Source organism: Cynara cardunculus (genome assembly GCF_001531365.2).
Source record: "Cynara cardunculus var. scolymus isolate 2C chromosome LG 17, CcrdV1, whole genome shotgun sequence".
Classification (NCBI taxonomy): domain Eukaryota; kingdom Viridiplantae; phylum Streptophyta; class Magnoliopsida; order Asterales; family Asteraceae; genus Cynara; species Cynara cardunculus.
Genome location: NC_037544.1, coordinates 33452479 through 33475889, shown reverse-complemented (window position 1 = coordinate 33475889; position 23411 = coordinate 33452479). Strand labels below are relative to the sequence as shown.

The window sequence follows — 23411 nt, the reverse complement described above, 5'->3', positions numbered from 1 at the left end:
TGACATAACAATAAGTAATGAATACCCTTAATCCTACTTTGACATAATCATTATTATCAACATGTCCAATTACAATAACAACGTGTTAAAATTAACGAATTTTTAAAATTTTAAAATCAGAAAAAATATTTAATAAAACGTGACCTAATATTTAGCATTTTAAAATCAAATTAAAATCAAGGGAAAGAGATTTTGTGCAAAGGCGGATAACCTTAACAACCTTTTTATAGAACGTAGCCATAATTAAAGTGAGTTGGCACCCATTACCAACGACCATAATTTTAAATTATTATTACATTATTTTAGTAAAAAAAATAGTTTTATATTTTATTGTTTTTTTTTATTATTATTTACCATATCTACCACGAGTCCAATAAATTTTTTCAAATGGTAATACTATTTAACTGTAAGAAAGAAGACCTGGATATTTTCATGAAATGATTGGTTTATTGATTAGGTTTTTGATTTACGTATCTGAGGTATTTGTTCGAATTTTTTATTGTAAATTCTTTTAGAAACATAATAAAAAAAATTAAGAAACTAATTCAAACACGATTCAAATTTGCACCTAGGGTAGGAGAAAAGTCATGCAAACCAACTATACTAAGGGAGGCTTGTACTGTATTGTAGTTTCAAAATATATATAATTGCACACAACAAAATGATGCGGTGATACATTTCATGATCCAGCATATGCTAGGGCCCTGGTTGAGAGCCATAATTTTTTAGATCAGTTAAAATATAGGTCATGTTTGGAAACTATAAGTTAATTTTGTAATTTATTTTAGATTTTAAATTCATTAAAAAATCTTTTTTGATTAATTATAAGCTATCTGTTTTTTAAAAGTTACTTCAAATAACGTTTTAATAAGTTTTAAGGGGTGTTTGAGATTGTTTATAAAAAATTACTTATTGACTTATTCCGATGTGACACCGGTAATAAACACTTTTGAGTGTTTGGATAAACAACTTATATCGGTGCCAAACCGGTAATAAGAAGTTTTTGAAGAATTTAAAGTCTTCTCGTTTATAATAAGTTGATAAGTGTTTTTATAGAAAAACATAAATTGTTTCAAATAAGCAATCCCAAACATCCCCTAAAAGTGTTTTTTTCTTAATTTAACACTTATAGTTTTCCAATTTATTTTTAACGTGCCATTTTAAGTCGATTTTTATCGTCTATATTTTATCAAATACAATTAATTTATCAGTTAATATATTAACTAACAACTAGTAATAATCTATCAGTTATTTTAGAAATATAGCCATAATTTTAAAGTGAATCGTACATAGTCTTTGCTTGGAGTAGTTTGTTATGAAGTTCCTGCATCTTGATCTTGATCTCGTTGATCATTCCAAGCAATTTCAACCTTATATTTTGTAGGTCTAAGACGTATGTTAAAAATTGCCCTCGATAAATATAAAAAGTTATTTCAGTAGATTATTTTTATCAACAAAAATAGAATTAATGCTTCATTCAAAATAACTTTTCGAGTACTTGTTGATAGAAAATCTGTCATAGTTTGTAGATCGATATTATTTAACATCTATTTTCCAATATATAGCACTGCCCATATGTTCGACCATCAAATACATCTTATGGTACATATATCTTCTACGATAAAAAGTGCATGTTGGTTATAATTTGAGATCTTATTATTGTTATTTTTATAGATAAGATAGTCATTAAGATTTGAGTAGGAGTACTAGGCAAGTGCAAGTAAGAGTGTATAAAAAAACAAGGGTAGTTTGAAAATACTAAATATAGATATGATTTGGACCATCTACTATGTAGGGGTGTTCATGCGTTGGGTTGATCGTGTTGATTGAACAACCTAACCTAATGATTGCGGTTTAAAAAATCTTAACTCAACCCAACCCGAACCAAAGTGCAACCCAACCCAACCCAACCTGTACGGGTTGATCGGGTTGATACTTTGGTACATTAAAATATTCTTTTAACCCAGAATATATTATTTCTTTATTCATAATTTCTTTTTCATCATCAACCATTTGAAACAACTTATCCATACTTCTTACGTATATCACATTCAGTTAATTTTCTCAATTTACATATATATATATATATATATATGTTTACAGCTACTAAACATATATACGAATGAGTTATATAAAGATATTAATTGATTGAAAATATGTGTATATAAAGAGCATATATGATAGTGTAATTGTCTAATGTACATATTAATAGAAATTCAACAATCATGTTAAATCCAAGAAATAAAAAAAAATATTGGGTTCATTGGGTTGGGTTGGGTTCAAATAATAGTTACCCAATACCTACGGTTTGAGAATTTTACAACTCGATTAGACATCAGGTTGTTTCGAGTTAAGTTATTTCGTATTGGGTTGGATTGAATTGATCGAGTTGGTCAGGTCTACTACTATGGTTGGTAGTTTTCCAAAGATAGTAATTTCTCCTAATTCATAACAAGAAAACTAAAGCAAATAGAAATAACCAAGAGAAGATAGATCAGTTAAGCAGACAACTAAAACAAATAGAAATAACCAGTAAAAATAAATAATATATATTAAATATTTTTGAAAGACCTGGGGCCCTACTCTTTTATTTTAGGAATGACACTGACTTTATGTTATGAATATAAATTCTAACAGTGGAATCAGATACTCTCTTTTTGTCTCAAAATAAATATTTACATTAATATTTTAGTTTGTCTCAAAATAAATATCTATATTAATATTTTAGTTTGTCTTAAAATAAAATGTATATTTTCTTTTTCTACTTTTAATTTTGAGTTGAAGTGACTTATTTATGTACAATTAAGAATAAATTGTCTTAAAATAGAAAGAAAAAAAAAAACGTTCACCCCCTTAGTTTGATGAGCTTAATAACTATTTAACCATTAAGGGATCGTCTATCCAAATGCTTACCTTGTAAATGTTTAAGGATAAGATTCAACACTTTTGTTTGCCTTACCGGGTAAAATTAATGCTAAGTCATCTAAACGGTATTGTATGCAACAATTTACATGGTAAGCGTTAATCGGGTAAGGGTCGTCGCACTCACTTACTCTCGTACTAGATAAGATTCTTGGTACAGTCTACATTCATTCGTAAGGTAAGTTACCCAGTATTTCATAAACGGCACCTAAGTTGTGTTGCATATCTAACAAGAACACATGGGGTGATAGAAAAACAGATCTTCTGTTGATTATTGATCTGTAAAATGCAAATTTTTAACCACTTATATCATAGAATTCAATAGCAAATGACATACAACATAATTTTTCGGATACAGAAGTCATATTATTTGATAGTCCATATGTGGTTTTCTAGTTTATTATTCTCGAACTCGAACAATCATGGTTCCGATGTCGTCGTACGAGCTGCCCTACCTCGTGAGAAAAGGCCAAACGATGAATTGATCGCAGTAAAGCCTCCATCCAACGCTAAATTATGTCCGTTTATATACTTGGCCTCATCACTAGCAAGAAACAGGGACGCCTCGGCCACATCTTGTTCAAGAAGAACGACGCCTTTGAGGTCGAAGTGAATGCTAGAATACAAGTCTGGGTGTTTCTCAAGAATCGGTTTTGTTGCCTCCGTTAGGATGAAATGGGGCGATATACAATTGACACGAATTCCAAACTCTCCAAGCTCAGCAGCGACGTTCCTGGTGAGTCCCACAACGGCATGTTTAGAACTCGTATATGCATGAGAACCGACACCACCTACAGCCGAACAAATACTTCCAATTGTGATAATACTACCTCCACGAGCCGGGATCATGGCACGGGCAGCATGTTTGGTTCCCAAGAAAACACCTTTCACGTTGATGTCCAAGACTCGTTCGAAATCACTCACGTCGTTTTCGAGAATACTTAACTTCAATTCACCTGCAATCGCAGCGTTATTGATCATAATGTCTAACTTACCATGTTTATCGATGGTGAAGTTGATGACTTTTTCGACCTCTAACTCATTGCACACATCACAATGAATGAACGATGCCATTTCGAGACCTATACTTTCACAAACGCTTTGACCCAAATCATCGAGGACGTCCGCGATTATGACTTTGGCTCCATGTTTAGTGAACAATCTTGCAATGGATTCACCAATCCCTCGAGCTCCGCCTGTTATCAGTGCAACTTTACCTGTCAATCTGATTATTCATAATGAATTAGATAGACAAAAAGTGTTATTCATAATGAATTAGATTTACAAAAAGTGTTATTCATAATGAATTTAGATGAGACAAAGATGAAAACAATATTTTAAGCAAGTATAAGATCTAAGATAAATATGACACAAGAGTGGATACCTTGCCATGGAATAGAATAGTGGAGATGATAGTGTGATGGTGAGGTTGTAGAGTCTATTTTCCCTTTCTTTTATAGGAGTTTTTAATCAATAATTCAATATTATTTTTATTTTTTATTATTTTGGTGATGTTGATGGCTTTTGGTGCTCAATCTACTTGTATTTCTCTCAATTTTCATTATTTTTAATAAAATATATCTCAAGAAAATAAAATATTTAAATATTATTTGATAGCAGTGTTGTTGATCATGCCATTCTTTGACGCCATCGATACACATATTATGATGAAGTGAAACCATTTCAAGACGTATATTTTCAAAAATGGTTTCACTCCTTCATCATAATGTGTTTATCGATGGCATCAAATAATGGCATGATCAACAATGCTGCTATCAAATAACGCTTAAATATTTTAATTATTAAATAATGTTTAAATAATTAGTAAATTAAAAAACATATTTTTTAAGTATCTAATAGGATCCAAACAGAATTTAGTATTATATTAAGGGTCCAAACCTGTGTTAATTAAATAACTACATTGGAAAAGAAAATATATAAAAATTAATTGATCGTTAATTTTATAGTATTGTTTATTGTTTCTGTAAGCTTTTACCTACCACCAAACTCTAAGGGGCCGTTTACCGAACACTTATCCGGTAAGTGCTTACCGGTAAAATTTAACATTATTATTTACTTACCGGGTAAAATTTTAGTCTACCAAAACAATATCGTATGCAACAATTTACCCAGTAATCACTTACTATGGTAAGAGTCGTCGCCCTCACTTACCAGATAAGACTCTTGGTCCTTGTCTCGTTCTTAGCAAGTAAGATTCTTGATCCTTGCCATATTCATTCAGTAAGATAACGTAACTTGGTAAACGCTTGCCCGGATAAGCGTTTGGTAAACGACCCCTAAGACTACTTGCCTATGATATATTCTTTGTTTTTTTTTCTATTCCATCCGCATAAATCTATTTTGTATTGTAATATAATATATTTCTTACTATTAACTTATAAAAAAACTCATATTTTTTGGAAAAAAAAATTATCAACCAGATGAGACCATTCAAACTTATATCTATTCGCTTTCATGTATTATTATCTCTTTATTACCTAATATTGAGTGCATAAATCTAAAGTATTATCATATCTCTAAAATATGAATAAGATCTCAAGTTATAACCAACATGGGCTTTTGATTATAAGTTGGTGATTTCGCAAAAGTTTGTTTTAATCTAAAAGTTTAAAAAAATGATGAAAAACATTAGCATAAGGTGATATGGAAACTCAATTGATTTGTTGATTTACATAGAGTGTTACTTCGAGTGGTCAATATTACGACCCCTCAAATGATTTCAATCTATATATTAACAGTATATATCATAAGATGTTTTTGAAGATGAAACTGATTGTCGATGTTATGTAAAAGTAATATGGTAGATGATATTAATTTAGAAATCATTATTGATTGATTTTGCGTGTAGGAATATTTATAAAACCAGTTTTATATGAATTATTAGTATTTCTTGAATTCAATATTATTTTCGATGTAAAAACAATATATTGAAGATTTTTTCATACCCTTTTTTATATATTAGTATTTCTTGAATTCAATGTTATTTTCAATTTTGGGTTCAGATGTTTCCAAATTAAGACTGTTTATTTATTTTTATCTATTCAAACCTTCTTATCACTAAAACTTATCTGAAAAAAAAAGTGGTAACTTAGGTCTTGTTTGTTTTTTTTTTTTCATTTTCATCTCTTAATTACCACTTATGATTCAGACGTTTTGTAATTCAGACTATTTGTTCTTTTATTATTTTCAGGGTCTCTTATCACTTAATAGGGTCTAAACAAATAAGAGATAAACTAATATCTTAATTCATCTTATTTCCCCTTTTCTTTGATTTTATTCTTTTTCCACCACCGTTCTTTCTATTAAGGATCATCCAAAAGATTCAAATTCATAATTTGAATTTAATCTATTTTTGGTCAATATATTTTTGTTGTAACTTGCTTAGTTTAGCTCCANTATTAAGGATCATCCAAAAGATTCAAATTCATAATTTGAATTTAATCTATTTTTGGTCAATATATTTTTGTTGTAACTTGCTTAGTTTAGCTCCATAATATTCGCCTTTCCATTTGTTATAAATGGCTACAAATAGCCTCACTGTATGCATCTCATTATCATAAAAATATTACCAACATCACACCATTATATGGTATCAAAATTCATAGACTTCCATTTGGTCAAAATTCACTTGTTGCGAACAAACCACTACAACTTGTATACTCAGATGTGTGGGGACCCGTTCAAACTTCCATTGACCAGTTCAAATATTATGTCATATTTGTGGACTTTTACTCCAAGTATGTTTGGCTATAGCCAATAAAACGTAAATCGGATGTTGCCACCTTATTTCCACAGTTTAAATCACTAGTGGAAAAATATTTTGACACCCCACTTGTATCTCTATTCATCGACAATGGTGGCGAATACCAAGGCCTAACCTCTTTTCTACAAACAAATGGCATTTCCCACTATACCACCCCTCCCCACACACCATAACAAAATGGAACCGCTGAACGACGCCACAACCATATTGTTGAAACTGGGCTAGCCCTCCTTCACTATGTCGGTCTGCCTTTCCATTTTTGGACACACGCTTTTCAAACTGTCGTTTACCTAATAAATAGACTACCCACTCCGGTCCTTGATCATCAGAGTCCATTTGAACTCTTGTTCAACCAACCACCCAATTACTCCAAATTAAAGTCTTTTGAATGCCTATGCTACCCTTGGCTTAGGCCCTACACACAATCCAAGCTTCAACCCCGATCCGCACCATGCATCTTTCTTGGATACTTCCCATCAAAATCAGCCTATAAATGCCTTGATCCCAAAAATAATTGACTCTATCACTCCCGACATATCGAGTTTTTCAATCACATTTTTTCCTACAAAAGCACCCTACATAGCTCTCCTCCTCTACCTACAGCTAACAATTTTCTTGCAACATCTATGCCACCTCAAACACATATGCATGTACCTTCCACTGCCATTCCAAATTCACTTATTGTTGCCCCACCACCTTTGCCTACTTCACATGCAGCCCCACATGCACCCTCTTCTACCATCTCCATGCTAGACCCCAATGAAACCTTATCACCCAACCAGTCATCACCTGCCCTCTCCTCCCCAACTTCCTCCCAAGCTACTACTCTTAACCAACATATTCCCCAATCTGCCATCTTCACCTCCTCCTCACCCACTCCAGACCAACATGCCCACCCTTCTCATCCCTCACCTCCGCTTCCACCAAGACACCGAAAACCGAATTCTAAATACTTTAACTCCACATTTATTAATACATCCACCCTACACCCGATTCCTACCACTCTTGAACCCACCACCTACACTCAAGCCATGAAAAATCCAGATTGGCGCAAAGCAATGGACTCGGAGTTCAATGCCTTACTTCATAACGGCACTTGGGAGCTTGTTCCACGCTCCTCTCATACTCCCATCAATTGTAAATGGGTGTTTCGAGTCAAACGCAACACAGACGGTTCTGTTGCCAAATACAAGGCTCGGTTAGTGGCAAAAGGTTTCCAACAACAATACGACAAAGACTATTTTGACACCTTCAGTCCAGTCACTAAACCCGTCACTATTCGAACCATTCTCTCCATTGCCCTCTCAAAAAATTGGTCACTTCGTCAACTCGATGTGAACAATGCGTTTCTTCATGGCACCTTGATTGAAGAGGTGTTTATGCTCCAACCTCCCGGTTACATCCACCCTCAATTTCCTAACCACATCTGTAAACTCAAAAAATCTCTTTATGGCCTTAAACAAGCACCTCGTGTCTGATACACTGAGTTTCCACCTTTCTTATCTCCTTTAGGTTTCATAAATCTATGGCAGATGCGTCTCTCTTCATCTATAATCACGATGGTGTCACATGCTACTTCATGGTTTATGTTGATGATATCATCCTCACCGGTAACAATCCTACCTTCTTGACCAAGTTTGTCCACACTCTTGCCCAACGATTCTCTATCAAAGACCTTGGTCCATTACATCACTTCCTTGGCATAGAGGTTATCTCCMCMGTTTCTGGCCYTTTCCTCTCTCAACATCGTCACATTCAAGATCTTCTCACCCACTTTCACATGGATGGTGCAAAAGAAGTTGCCACTCCACTATCCTCATCAGTTCTTCTCACCCTAATGGATGGCTCTCCCCCGGTTGACCCGACTCCGTATCGCAAACTAGTGGGCTCCCTCCAATATCTCGCATTTACAAGACCCGATGTCTCATTTGCGGTTAATAAGTTATCACAGTTTATGCATGCTCCTTCTCAAATGCATTGGCAAGCATTAAAAAGAGTTCTCCGCTACTTAAAAGGCACCATACATCATGGTCTCWTCTTGAAACGRGCAACWACRCTTGATCTCAAAGCTTTCTCCGATTCYGACTGGGGYGGCGTTTCTACTGCTGGTCGGTCCACTACAGCGTACTTATTATATCTTGGGGGGAACATTATCTCATGGCGATCTGCCAAACAGAAGTCGGTATCCCGATCCTCTACGGAGGCAGAATACAAGGCTCTTGCCAATGCRTCCGCTGAAGTCTCTTGGGTACAAAATCTACTCCATGAACTTGGTATTGCCACGGATCATTCTCCAACTCTCTATTGCGACAATACAGGAGCCACATACTTGTGTTCCAATCCGGTTTACCACTCTAGGATGAAACATGTCGCCTTGGACTACCACTTTGTACGAGAAAAAGTCACCAATGGCTCTCTTCGAGTGCTCCATATCAACTCCACGGATCAACTTGCTGATGCTCTCACCAAACCACTACCCCGCTCTACATTTCTTCATCTACGGTCCAAGATTGGAGTCTCCAATGGCTCCTCCATCTTGCGGGGGDGTATTAAGGATCATCCAAAAGATTCAAATTCATAATTTGAATTTAATCTATTTTTGGTCAATATATTTTTGTTGTAACTTGCTTAGTTTAGCTCCACATCTTCTCCTTTCATTTGTTGTTGTCTACAAATAGCCTCACTGTATGCATCTCATTATCATAAAAATATTACCAACAGCACACCATTATACTTTCATCATGCACGTGAAATGAACGCCCCCGCCTTCTCTCTCTCTCTCTCTCTCTCTGTGTATATATATATATATATAATTTATAATTTATGTATATATAAATTAGCTTAGAAGATTAGTGTGAAATAAAAACTTCTATCGACGATCTATACTCTATCAAAAGTATCGATCTTTCCGCAAACAAACTCACCGGCGGCATTCCCGATAGCATTAGAAGTCTGAAGGTATCCAAAGATTCTTATTGTGTTGCATATGATAAGAAATTGTTGAGATGAATTTCGACAATGGAAATTTTATGAAAATCAAGAGAATTTTGCAAAATGTTTGCACCTGATTTTACAAAAACAAACAATTGTTTAGTTAAGATTTCAGACTTCAAACGTTTGTCAGTTTATAAAAATAGACAGTCTTATTGATTCAGATTTCAGACTTCAACACCACCTCCTATTAATCAGAAGTGAAATAAGACTTCAGAATTCAAAACCTTTTAAAACAAATGTCACTTTAATCACTGTATGTCCTCTTATTTGCTCATCACAACCGTTCTTGTCACCTTCGACCTAAACCAATCTCCAAATCGATCTCCACTGCCACAACCTTCTTCTTCAACTCACCACCGCAACCTGATGATTCCAACGATGTTTCTACTTCCTCTTACGGAGGTATAAAGAACGATCTGGCTAGCTGAAATTAGTGGCAGCTTCAAGATCGTTTAGTTATGGAAACAAATGCATTGGTAGAAATGGAGATGTAGGTTCGGTCGAGTATCTTCTTCGCAACGCCAAACTCGAATAAGATTACGAGAGATATCTCTCTGTGTTTGAAGAAAACCCAGAAAATTTCCAGTAAGAACTCTGCCAAAAAAGTCGAATCTTTTTCGATGAAATCAAACGTGATTTACTGATTTAATCTTTGTTTTTTTTTTTTTTGCAAGGAGTTGTGAATGATTATGTGACAACAGTGAAGAAGATGGCATGTGAGATTCTAAAATCATTGGCTGATGAATAGAAATTGTAGCCAAGAAATGTGTTCAGTAAATTGTTGATGAATGAATAAAGTGAATCTGTTTTCAAAATAATCACTACACACCATGCCCAGAATCAGGGACGTTTCAACCTTTTTGGAGGCCCTGCTACATCCAAAACTTTTGATTACATTGCATAAATGAGATGACAGATGATGTTCCAACCTTTTTAGAGGCCTTGCTACATTCAAAACTTTTGATTGATTGCATAAATGAGATGACATATGATATATGTTAAGAATATAAATGGGTTAAACCTAAAACTATTAACAATCTGAAACTAAACTTAAACCAATACTGATTTGAACCTAAAACCAAATAAGTAATGGTTTGAACCTAAACAATTGCGGCTATAGTTTTACATAGGTCGATAAAAAGACCCTAAACACATGTAAATTTGGGCCCCAAGATTTCGGAAGTTGTTCAAAATCTCACATTTAACATGCTAAGGGACGGACCTGCCCAGAATTTCAAGAAAATGAAAAAAATGGGAGGAAATTGGTGGGTCTGGGAGAACACATAGACCCACAAGTCATATCTATTTTAAGATCTAATAACAACATCTGGGCTTGAAATCTCATTAAGAGATGGAAGTTGGATGTCTGTTTCTACTGACTCTGATTTGTATTCCATGTTTTTGATTCCCTGCTCTGTTTGTTGAAGAAAAGATGTAAACACCATGTTTATAGGCCAATAATATAGCCATCCCTTTAACAGGCCAAAAATATAGCAATTGATGGTTTTGAGGAATAAAAATAGACAATTATACATATTCAGACGTTTGTTAGTTTACAAAAACAAACAGTCATATTATTCAGATTTCAGACTTCAGAATCACCTCTTATTAATCAGAAATGAAATCAGACTTCAGTATCTCTTAAAAATAAATGTCATCTTAGTATGTTTGAGTACTTGATCTCATGTGGAAGGCAAAGACCCTTTAGGTAATAACCACAAGGGTGGTGCTTGATTGGTTTGATCTTGGCTCCAAAGGTCAAAATTACCACGAGGTCCCAGGTTCAAATCCAAGGAGGAATAAAAATCCCTTTGTGGCCACAAAGGTTCAAATGCTGTGACTCCGGGCTATCTGCAAAGCAGGTGGTCATCATGGGATTAGTCGGCTCGCATAGCATTATTATTTTACTATCTTTGTAAAACTATTTTTGCTCTGTTATTATTTTTACACTATTTAAAATTAGAATGGTAAAATTTGGAAACAAAAAATGTAGAATCTACAATGAAATTAGAGGCTGCAAAAAAATTCCGTACCTAGGGAGAACCATATATTTATGAACCCGGTTTGACATGGAAATCCCCGAGTTAACCAGGGATGGAGATACCCTTAACCCTGACCCTAAGTATTTAATAATAATTTTTTATGTATATTATATATGAAATATATAAACACAATCAATATTTGATGATTAGAAAGAAACTTGAAAAGGGGATTACATGGTTTGATGGTTCGTGGTTAAACTGTTGTTGATATAACAACGTGAATGTATAGAATTTCATGAACTATTGTAATTGATACGTTTGTGTTTGAACCAGGCTTGATTGCTATTACTCTTATACAAATACGAAAGTTGAAATTTATTATTCAAGATTTAGCATGATATATTGTTTAATATTAAATATATGTATATATATATATAGGTGGAGGTTCAAACAAGAACACTTCCATTTTACGAGAACGCAAGAACATCCTTATCATATGTGATAATACGCGTGAGGGAACCCTGTGATGTGCGGACGACGTGTTCTACGACCGAATAAGCTGTAAGTAAACAACCCACATGAGTTGTGCGAATAAGTCAGATAGACCAATAAGCCTAATTAAGTCGCAAGTAAACAACCCCTAATCATCACATGTGATGGTCTTGATAGATTATAATATCATATCAACAACAACCTTATCACATGTGATAATACTTGTGAGGGGGGCTTAGTTGTGTAAGGGCGACTTGGCTAGAAACCAAGATCGCATCGAAAATTGTTCGCGTCTCTGATTTAGTATCACAAGTATATCACATGTGATGGAATAATAATATCACATGTGATTGTCTATAGTAAAAGGATATTCTCGACGTTCTCGTAAAATGAAGGTGTTCTCGTTTGAACCATTCCCTATGTGTGTGTGTGTGTGTGTATATATATATATATATATATATATGTATATTGTTGGTCCTGAGAAATGATGACCTACACATGAAGTGTTTATAGAAAAGAGGTTTAATACAAACAAATTTTCACTTTTTAATTATGTCTTCTATATTTTGTATAAAAATAAAGAATTACATATTTGTTGTGAAAGTTAGGAAGGTAAGACATGTGATCCTAAACAATTTGAATCTGAAAAATTTACTAAATTAAAAGAGATGGGGAAGGAGGTACTCTTTCAGATTCGAAGAACTAAGGAAGTTCTTCAGAGGATGACACCGAATTTACTTCAAAAACATTCTCAGGGATGTTCTTTCACAACGGGTCAGTTGCATCGAATGGCAAGGGGGGTGACATTTTATAGCCATCTTTATGTTAAATGTTTATTGTCCAACTCGAATGTATGTCTAACTATTCTTCATTTCAACCATTGAGTTTGATGTAAACACTTTGTTAACTTACTCCATCCTTAGATCTGCCAAGGGAACAATAAAGTAAGTAAAGCACCAATGTATTGGTGCTTTTGTACTTAGGTTGACACGTTGTGCATGTTCTCATACCAAGAAAGGAAGTAAGAGAGTTTCTGAACCAAACTTGCTAGCCAAGTTTCTACTTCAAAATTCGGATGCCAGCACTAGTATTTGTCATACTATTAATTGAATTTATCTTGTATTGATCTTTATTTTTGATTAGATGACAAACCAATCCACTTTGCGACGATCTTTGCCTCACTTTAATTAGTCTTTGATTTTGTTGAACACATTCTAGTCTTGGATACAAATAGATGCAAGATTTTTCTAAGTAAAACTCTGTTGGTTCCGTAAGGGTCTACAAGAAGAGAAACAGTTTGTAGAAGGGGGGGGGGGATGAATACAAACACAGTATTTTCAAATTTAAAATATATATTGATAGAGAAGATCAATACAAATTTTACAAGACTGTTTGCGGAAAGTTAAGGTAATGAAAACCTATCTAAATAATCTTTGGTTACACATAGAGCTTTAGCAAATACAAGAAAAGATATTGCTAAAAGAAAGATCATTTACTTAAGCTTGAAGATGCTTGAAGTAAGAATAAGGTTAGAGAGAGATGCGCGCTCTCTGCATGGAGAAGAAACACTTCTATTTATACCCAGTGCATTAAATGATCATTTAATGCAATATGGTAGGKTTAGAGTGCGTGTCAAACCTTAAGAGGAAGACTTGTCATTTGCTACAGTGAATAGTACAAAACCACTATTTCTGAGCAGATATCCTTGCCTAAAGTTGGTGGACAAAGAGTCGACTAATCGGCTCCGTACCATACTAACTTTTGTAAGGGTATGGGTTTGTTTTTTGTGTGCATAAGGACAAGACAACAACAATCGTGCTAAGCAAGCTTCCTTTGATCGCTGAATACTGGAATGACCTGGAGGTCTCATCATCCATAAATGTTCTAATCTTGTTTTCTAAACTCTAGGGGTTATTATAGAATTTATTAAAAAAATAAGTTAATTACCAAATATAAAAAATTTCTAATCTTAAATGTTCTAAATAGCATAAAATGATTTGGTAGCGGTTTGGTGAGGAGACACCCTCACCAGACTAAGGTCGCAAGTTCGAGTTTGCTCCTTAGCAAATTTCTATTTTACTTTTTTGACGGTCGGATCCTTTGGTTTATGGGTCGGATCTGGGATCGATCCGATGCGGTCGCAACCTAGATTCAACAGCTCCACTTTTTTTGTGTTTTTGAGCTCAAAGTTGACTCATTTTTTGATCTTTTTTCTTCATTCTTTTTGTACCAAAACTTTGTTAATATTTTTACCAATATTTTGACATACCGAACACAATTTTTCGTCAAGAAACGAGTTCCATTTTCTTACTTAAAGTTTTAGTTTTAAACTAAACCGAAAGAAACTTTAAACCTCAAAATCGAACCATAAAACACGAAATCTGGAACATAAGGCTACTAGGGTTTCACAGAAGGATAAAAAAACAAAGCTAATCATATAAAGAACATGAATTTTAGTCGAGTATTTTACCTCTAATCTTCAATAAACGGAGATTTTGGATGGAGACTTTCGAGCTCCGATTTCTCTCTCAATTCTCAACGGAAGCTCAAACTTCTTGAACGAAAAATGTAGAGGAGAACATTGGCTATTTATCTTTGTAATTTTTTGGCTTGTTGGTTGATTAAGGAAGCCAATAAGAGGCTTCAAAGCTCGATCGTTTCATTCCTTTCAAAAATTCAGAATCTGACATATTTACAGAACATGTCATTCTGGTTTGTACCTGTTAACGTCTGACGTAACCCCTCGACTATCAGAAAATTACATTCGGTCCCTGACTTCAATGCTTTGGTCAAATTTGCACTTTTCACCCATATTTTGAACTTTTCTTCCACTATTAATCCGATTTTCAAAAATTTTTTAATTTCTTTATTATATATATATATATATATATTATAATCCAAAAAAAAGGAATTAAAATAAAAAATAAAATTATTTGTTGATCGAATTTTTTTTGGGTTTTATAATATCTTCTAAAAACATTTGATTAACAATAATAATAATAATAATATTAACCACAAAACAGAAACAAAATGACATATTATTTATCCATAAGACAGGATAATTTACATGAAAAAATAACATATTTTAATTTGATTCTTATTTAGATAACGTACTTTCAAAACTTTCATTTTAGTATCTAAAATGTAAAGTTTTAAACATTTAAGTACTCAGGTAACCGGTTGATGCAATAACCGGTTACCATGGTGATGTGGTATCCAACTCAGGGCCTGTTTACTTGTGACTTAATGAGCTTACCGGATAAACGGGCTTATTCGCACAGCCATTTGAGGCTGTTTACTTGGAGCTTATTCGCCCAGACAGGGGCTTATTCGCACAGTCCATTCTAGGCACTTGTCCACGTTAAGCCAACAAAAATGACATACCTACCCTTGTAAAACTCACGGTCTCTTTTCTGTCAACAGGTCGCTCCTCCTCCAAAACCCTAATAGGCGATTGTGGTCTGATATTGCTTCCGATTTTGCTGCTCTTATCCAATCTTCTCATCTCCTAAGGTAACTTTTCTCCTATGTTGCTGATATTGCTTCCGATTATGTTCGATTTTGATGCTATTATGTTCGATTCGATCGATTTTGCTGCTCGATTTTGCTGCTATTATGTATTTCGATTTTGATGCTATCATCTTCTCGCTCGGTTTGTATGCTTTGTTCGATTTTGTATTTCGATTTTGTATTTCGATTTTGCTGCTCGATTTTGATTTTGCTGCTCGATTTTGTATTTCGATTTTGCTGCTCGATTTACTTCAATTCATGCAATAATACACAATATATATATATATATATATATATATATAACAATAAGAAGAAGCAATCAGTTTAGAAATATATATATATATATACCTTAATTTTGAAGGAGCGCTGGAGATGAGTTTACAGGCATTAGCAATGGAGTTTTGATTTGTTTGAAGAAGAAGATACTCAAGCTCTCCTGTATCACCACTAACAGCCTGTTTACCAAGTTTTTCCCTTCTTGCTGCTCGATTATTTTTGTATGCTCAGTTCGATTCTGTCTTGCTGCTAGATTTATTTTGTATGCTCTGTTTGCTGCTATGTGTCATGCTCGGTATATTGTTTGATGCTTAAACCAGTATATTGTTTGCTGCTTGGTAAAATTTTCTGTGTGCTGCTCGGAGGGTTAAACCAGTATATGATTTTGGGTTTGTTTAACATGGTTTGTATAACAGCAGCTTGTTAATATCCTTCCACTGTTGATTTGGGTTTGTTATAGGTATATGGAACAAATGGGTGAAACCCAACAACAAAAAAGGGTTAGGATTAGTTGGAAGGATCCCAACATTGTCAAAACCTTTTTAGAAAGTTGTATTCTAGAGGTTGGGTTAAATGGGAAAGAGGGTTCTAGCTTGAAGGCACTTTCGTGGAAGAAAGTTGCCGATACTTTGAAAAGCACACATAATTTTGTGGTCGATCGAAAGCAAATGCGGAACCACTTTGACTACTTGAAAGGCAAATATGGTGCTTGGTTGAAATTAAAGAACAAAACCGGCAACGTTTATGACCCTTCAACAAACACGTTTAACTTGACCCCTGAGGAATGGGACTTGGAGATAGAGGTCGTTTTCTAACTTTAGATCTTGTTTTATTTCGATTTTTTTTATTTTATTTGTATATTTATATATGTTTCTTTAACACAGACCAATAGGTATGTCGAATCATTGAGGACTACAAGTCTACCATATCCCGACCTTTGTGCGCGATTATTTGAGGGTGGTATGTCCACGGGTATTGGAGGCCATGGACCGTCGTCAAAAGATCCTTTGCCAACTACTGAGCCATTTGTTGTCATTGAGGAAGAGATCAATGTCTCAAGTGATCAAGCTCCTGTGTCGTCAACACCCGTTTCATCCCGTGCTCCGGTTGAGAAACAGAAGCGTAAAAAGACTATGGCAACGAATTCGGAGCTTGATGAAAAGCTTATAAAATTTTTAGATACTATGGCATCGAAGTATGGGAACCCTGAACTTTTTAGTTATGAGTCATGCCTTAAAAAATTGAACGAGCTTGGGTGGGCAAAAGATGATCCGTTGTACCGTATTGCCTTTTCACTTCTTACGGACAACCGTAACAGAGAAGCTTGGATGACAATACCGTCTGAAATTGCAAGAGAATGGGTGAGAACAGTTGGGGCAAAGCAAGGATATCAGTAAAGATTAGTGCCACGTTTTTAGAACATTTATAGAACTTTTGTGTGCTAACTTGTGGGTTTTTTTTTATGACAATTTGGTGCCACGTTTTGTTGGACATATGATGTTTTTTGGATTTATGACATGTATGTGGCTATGGATTTATGATAAGCATGGTTATTTTATGCATTTCTTTTTAGATTTATAATGTTTTGTTTGGATTTATAATATATGTTTCTTTGAATAGATATGTTGACTTTTGAGGAAGAAATGATGATCGTAGTCCTAATATATATATATGTAAAACGGCGAAGAAATGTTTCGGAAAGAATAGAAAGAATGCCTGATAATACTTCAGCACTGAGCGGATATGCGTACACCCAAGAGCTATTAACTGGACCTAGTACGCAATGTCAAGAGTTGATGCGCCTCTCACGTGAAGCGTATATACTGTTATGCAATCATTTTAGACAAAGAAATTGGGTGAAAGATAGTAGATATGTTAGTGTAGAAGAGAAAATGGCAATGTTTTTGATGATGATCGGCCATAACGAGCGTTACAGAGTAATTAAACGTAGATTTCAACGCTCCACAAGAACTGTTCATGTTTGTTTCCATGAAGTTTTACTGGGTATGATGGAATTCGCAAGAGAAATAGTGGTGCCAACAACTTCTGATACAACTTCAAATACGTCGAGTCATCAAAGACGTTTGAGAGAAATATTTCCGGTAAGACTTATTATTGACGTTTTAAAGTTTTATATAAACACACACACACACATATACTGTATTTATTCTTTTTTCTGTTAATGAAGGGTGCAATAGGTGCTCTAGATGGTACCCTTATACATGCAATTGTGCCGGCTAGTCATCAAACTGCTTACAGGGGAAGAGGAGGCGGTCGATGCTATCAAAATGTTCTAGGAATTTGTGATTTCAACATGATATTCACTTTTGTTTGGGCTGGATGGGAAGGCATAGCGCATGATTCTAGAATACTTAGGGAAGTTGCTTTTAACCCAAGATCCGGTTTTCCCTTTCCACCACAAGGTATAAATTCTCAATTTGTTATTTGTTTTTTTATTTCTATATTATATGATTGATGTGGGTGGTTTTCAGATAAATATTATCTTTGTGATGCTGCGTACGCCAATGCTCGTGGATTTTTGGCTCCATATCGTAACACAAGGTATTGGTTGGCAGATTTTCGACGTCGACGCGCTTTGACGAAAGAAGAAAGGTTTAATCATGCACATGCCCAACTCAGAAATGTTATTGAACGTGCTTACGGTGTCTTGAAAGCGAGATTTCCGATCTTAAAGCAGATGGCTCCCTTTCCATTTACAACACAAAGAAATGTGGTAATTGCTTGCTTTGCGATACATAATTTCATCAGAAAATATAATATTCAAGACCAGTTGTTTATGGAGTGCAATGAGGATAGTATATTTAACAACGAAGAAGAAGTCGAAGGAAATGGAGAAGAAGAATTGGACATTTCACAATGGGGTGCTAATAGCACTCAATATATGGCTACTTTGAGAGATGAAATTGCAAATAGTTTGGTCAATAATGTTTGAACTTGGATTTTTGTGTTTCAACTTGTATTTGAACTTGGCTACTTTGTGTTTGAACTTGGATTTATGAATTTATGTTTTGTTATTTTAATATTTTATTTTTCAGAAATACAGTCATGCCTTAAAAAAATGAACAACAATATACTAAACAGCCCATAGTTAATACTCAGGGGTAAATTGGTCATTTCTGTTATTCAGACTGTTGATTCAGATAGAAAAGTAAACAGCAACCTAAATTTATCCAGACAGCCAAATTTATCCAGACAGACAAATTTATCCATACAGGACTTAATAGAAAATTTGGTAAACAGCCCCTCAGTATTATTTGCTATTCAACTCAATTTCATCACATCACTCGCCACATCAGCATGGTAACTAGTTAATGTTTCAAACCATTATCCGGGTACTTAAATGTTTAAAACTTTACATAGTAGGTACAAAAATGGAAGCTTTGAAAGTACATTACCCAAAATAGAAATCAAGTTAAAGTACGTTACTTTTTCATGCAATTTACCTTAAGACAAAAATAAGATATTTTAATTTTTTTTATATTTGATAAATATAATAACTAAAAACATTAAGAAAAAAAAAAAGTAAAATCAATGTAACATATATTAACTTATAATAAGATTAAAACATACATTATTCAAATTACATCGTCAGTCATTCTAATATAACATTATCAATGGAACAATTTCGACTTAGGAGCTGTTTGACAGTTGCTGAATGGTTTAATGTAGAATGATTAAGTAGTCAGAATGATTAAGAGACTTACATGATATAGTGCAAAATAAAATATAATTATTTGGTAATTATTTACAACGAAATTAGGATAAGAGAGACTCATGATACAAAATCATTTAGAGGGTTTAGAACCTTAAGAGGCAGATTTTTTTTTTGGCAAACAAGATTCACCTCTTAACGATTCAGAGACTGCCTCTTAATGGAAGTATTAAGAAGTAAACAAACAACCCCTTAATTTTTTTACCGTAATTGTCAAATCAATTCATATATGAGGTAACCCATGTTGTTGTGCAATCACATATGAAGTTAACCAATTGTGACATAACAATAAGTAATGAATACCCTTAATCCTACGTTGACATAATCATTATTATTAGCATGTCCAATTGCAATAACAACGTGTTTGTACTACGGTGGCGGATTTGATCAGAGCAGTAAGCGCATCATACTACTTGCGACGGTTAGAACCTACAATATTGAATCGTACAAATGTACCTTGTATGTAGCACTCCACGATCACACTAAAATACAACTCTACGGATCTTCCTGCTTGAGCTATTCACCGATCTTTTATTAAAAATTATGTGACCAAGAGAATGAACCATATCTATTAAATTTTGACGAGATTTCAATGCTTGGACACAGTGTTTTATTAGAAACAAGTGGCTAAAAGTTTAGAAAGAAAATCTACGGTATGATATTTTGTTGGTGTCATCACTTGAATTATCAAACAACTGTAAATATGTTATTTATATGCATGATCAATAAGTTTATCAATTATAATCATAAGGGTGGTGTCTGATTGGTTTGAGCTTGGCTCCAAATGTCAAAAGTACCAGGAAGTCTCAAGTTCAAATCCAAGAAAAAATAAAAATCCCCTTGTGACCACGGAGATTCAAATGCGGTGACTCCGGGCTATCTGCAAAGCACGTGGTCGCCCTGGGATTAGTCGACTCGCATAGCGGGTTGAATATTCAGGTTAATCAAAAAAAAGTTTATCAATTATATGCAAGAAACATTATCAGTTATAATATACTGATTATATTAGTTCTATATGTTATTTTCTTTTATTAAAATCAGATATTTGTGAATCGATAAAACAAGATTAAATGAACGAGAAAATGAATCATGAAATGAAAGCGAAATTGAGAAAAAGAAATAAAGGAGAAAATTTATAAATAAATAAAATAAAGTTAGAAATAATGGAAGAAAATAGAAAATAATAATAATTATAAATACGTTAAAAAAACGAATTTTAAAATCAGAAAAAATAATTAATAAAACATGACATAATATTTAGCATTTTAAAATCAAATTAAAATCAAAGGAAATTATAGATAGATTTTGTCCATGTGCCATAATCTACCAACAACTATAAATTTAAATTATTATTACATTATTTTAGTCAAATAGTTAGTTTTATATTTTTTTTTATTTTTTTTATTATTTACCATATCTGATGTCAAGAAAAGAAGTGAATCAATAAATTTTTTCAAATGGTGATATTATTTAACTGTAAGAAAGAAGACAGGGATATTTTCATAAAATGGTTGATTTATTGATCAGTTTTTCGGTTCACATATGTGAAGTACTTGTTCGAATCTTTTATTGTAATTTTTTTAGAAACATAACAAATCTGAAATTAAAAACGAAAATTAAGAAAATAACCCAAATGTGATTCAAATTTGCACATAGGGTAGGGGAAAAGTAATGCAAACCAACTCTACTAAGCGAGGCTTGTATCGTTATTGAATTTTCAAAATTGTAAGTTGTATGTTATACCCACGACACGTGTCACCCAGATACACTGTCAACGAGCCATGTAAACCTAAAGGGTCGCACACAAAGAACATGTATGCTTCCTCTAAAGAAAGAATCTAAACATGTGTATCGTTTTGTGATTATTATAACTAGTTTTCTAACCGCGCGATAGCGATAGCGATAATATCATCTTCAAAAGAAATGTTATAGACTAAATTTGAAGTATTATTCTAAAAAAATTGAGACAAATGTGAATGACAACTACTCGTTAACATTAAAAGTTTTTAAAAGGATTTGATAACAATCTTAGAACCATATGCTAATTTAAGTTATCTAACTATGCTTGAGAATCGTGTTGCAAAGTACTCTACAAATGTTTGACTAATGTTAGTAATTTGTCTAATTAGAAGTCACAGTTTTAATTGAAATCTCATCTAAGGTGACAAAATCACGATTTTAATTTTATAACAAATTTAATTGAAATCTCATTTTTGAAGTTACGACAAAGAAACGTTCTATAATATTTCTAGTGGAAATTAAAGGAGTGCGTAAGTTGTAGCAACAATAGTGGAAGTCCAATACGATGCATGAAGAACCAGATCATCAAGCTAAGAAAATGGATTTTTCTGATAAAAAATAAAATTAATATCAAGTGGGGTCGATGACCCACATATCAGATATAATGTTTGAATTGTAATTAGAGGGGTGTGTCAAACCGTGATAGTATTAACATCAAGATGACAAATAAATAATTACCTCATGTTGTCAAATTATCATCATTGGTTTCACTTTCATATTTGCACTATAATTTTTACCATTTAGTTGGTTTCTTATACACCTTACTTTCTTCAAAATTTTTAACTCTTCATCAATGTGGGACAACTAAAACTCAACAACAATTCACCATTTGAGAATACGCAATTCTCATGATGGCACCTCAATACCCAAAGTTTTCTTTTATGTATATATAAAGATAAATATTTCTTCTATTTGGTTGGTTTTGATCCCAACCATGGTTATAGATTTCAAAGAGGTCATCCAAAGTAAAACAACCCTAAGAGACAAACCTCATTAATCGACACAAAGGCACCATTCCATCTTTTTATACACTTCACTTTGTTCAAATCTTTCAATTCTTCATCAATGTGGGACAACTAAAACTCAACCACAATTCACCATTTGAGAATACTCAATTCTCATTGTACCACCTCAATACCCCCAAGGTTTTTCTTTTATAATTCTCATGGTGCCACCTCATAACCCGAAGGTTTTACTTATATATATATAAAGATATAATAATATAATATAATTAATTTTGCACTATAATTTTTATCATTTGGTTAGTTTGGTTCTAACCATGGTTATAGATTTCAAAAAGAATCATTCAAAATAAGACAAACTTATAAGGCAAACCTCATTATTTGACACAAAGACATCCAATCCACTTTTTTTATAATAATATAATTAATTTTGCACTATAATTTTTATCATTTGGTTGGTTTGGTTTATAACCATGGTTATAGATTTCAAAGAGAATCATTAAAAATAAGGCAAACCTCATTATTTGACACAAAGACATCCAATCCGCTTTCTTATACACTTCATTCTGTTCAAATCTTTCAATTCTTCACCAATATGGGACAACTAAAATTCAAGTACAATCCACCATTTGAGAATACTCAATTTTCATTGTGTCACATCAATATCCTAATAAGATAACTTTATGACTCGTTGAGCTAACACAATATAAGATTTGTTTTGCAAAAATAAGGTCAATTTTTCAATTCTAAACCAATGTGGGACAACTAAAATTCAAGTACAATCCACTATTGAGAATACTCAATTTTCATTGTGTCACCTCAGTATCTTAATAAGATAACTTTATAACTCGTTGAGCTAACACAAAATCCAAATAAGATAACCTTATGACTCAAACCTCATGAGTTGACACAATAAGTCTCATTCTTTTTTCTTATACACACCTTCTTATTCCAAT

At 33.5% G+C, this 23411-nt stretch overlaps 2 protein-coding genes across 2 annotated transcripts; one reads left to right on the top strand and one right to left on the bottom strand.

The window, feature by feature from the left end:
* Positions 1-3173: 3173 nt before the first annotated feature.
* LOC112500661 (secoisolariciresinol dehydrogenase-like) lies at positions 3174-4343 on the bottom strand. Its single transcript, XM_025104197.1, has 2 exons — positions 4307-4343; positions 3174-4147 (listed from the first exon to the last, which is right to left on the bottom strand). Exons 1-2 carry the CDS (start codon positions 4312-4314, stop codon positions 3343-3345), a joined length of 813 nt encoding a protein of 270 aa, XP_024959965.1. The 5' UTR covers positions 4315-4343; the 3' UTR covers positions 3174-3342.
* A 13329-nt stretch (positions 4344-17672) lies between these two features.
* Positions 17673-18967, top strand: LOC112500004. Its single transcript, XM_025103261.1, has 3 exons — positions 17673-18062; positions 18149-18383; positions 18453-18967. The coding sequence occupies exons 1-3, from the start codon at positions 17673-17675 to the stop codon at positions 18911-18913; spliced, it is 1086 nt and encodes a 361-aa protein (XP_024959029.1). The 3' UTR covers positions 18914-18967.
* The last annotated feature ends 4444 nt before the right edge of the window (positions 18968-23411 follow it).

Bases quoted from the DNA above. Each gene is read 5' to 3' on its own strand.
- LOC112500004 (XM_025103261.1), top strand. From the start codon at position 17,673: ATGCCTGATAATACTTCAGCACTGAGCGGATATGCGTACACCCAAGAG. The intron at 18,063-18,148 runs GTAAGACTTATT...CTGTTAATGAAG, and splicing joins GTTTGAGAGAAATATTTCCG to GGTGCAATAGGTGCTCTAGA. The intron at 18,384-18,452 runs GTATAAATTCTC...GGTGGTTTTCAG, and splicing joins TTTTCCCTTTCCACCACAAG to ATAAATATTATCTTTGTGAT.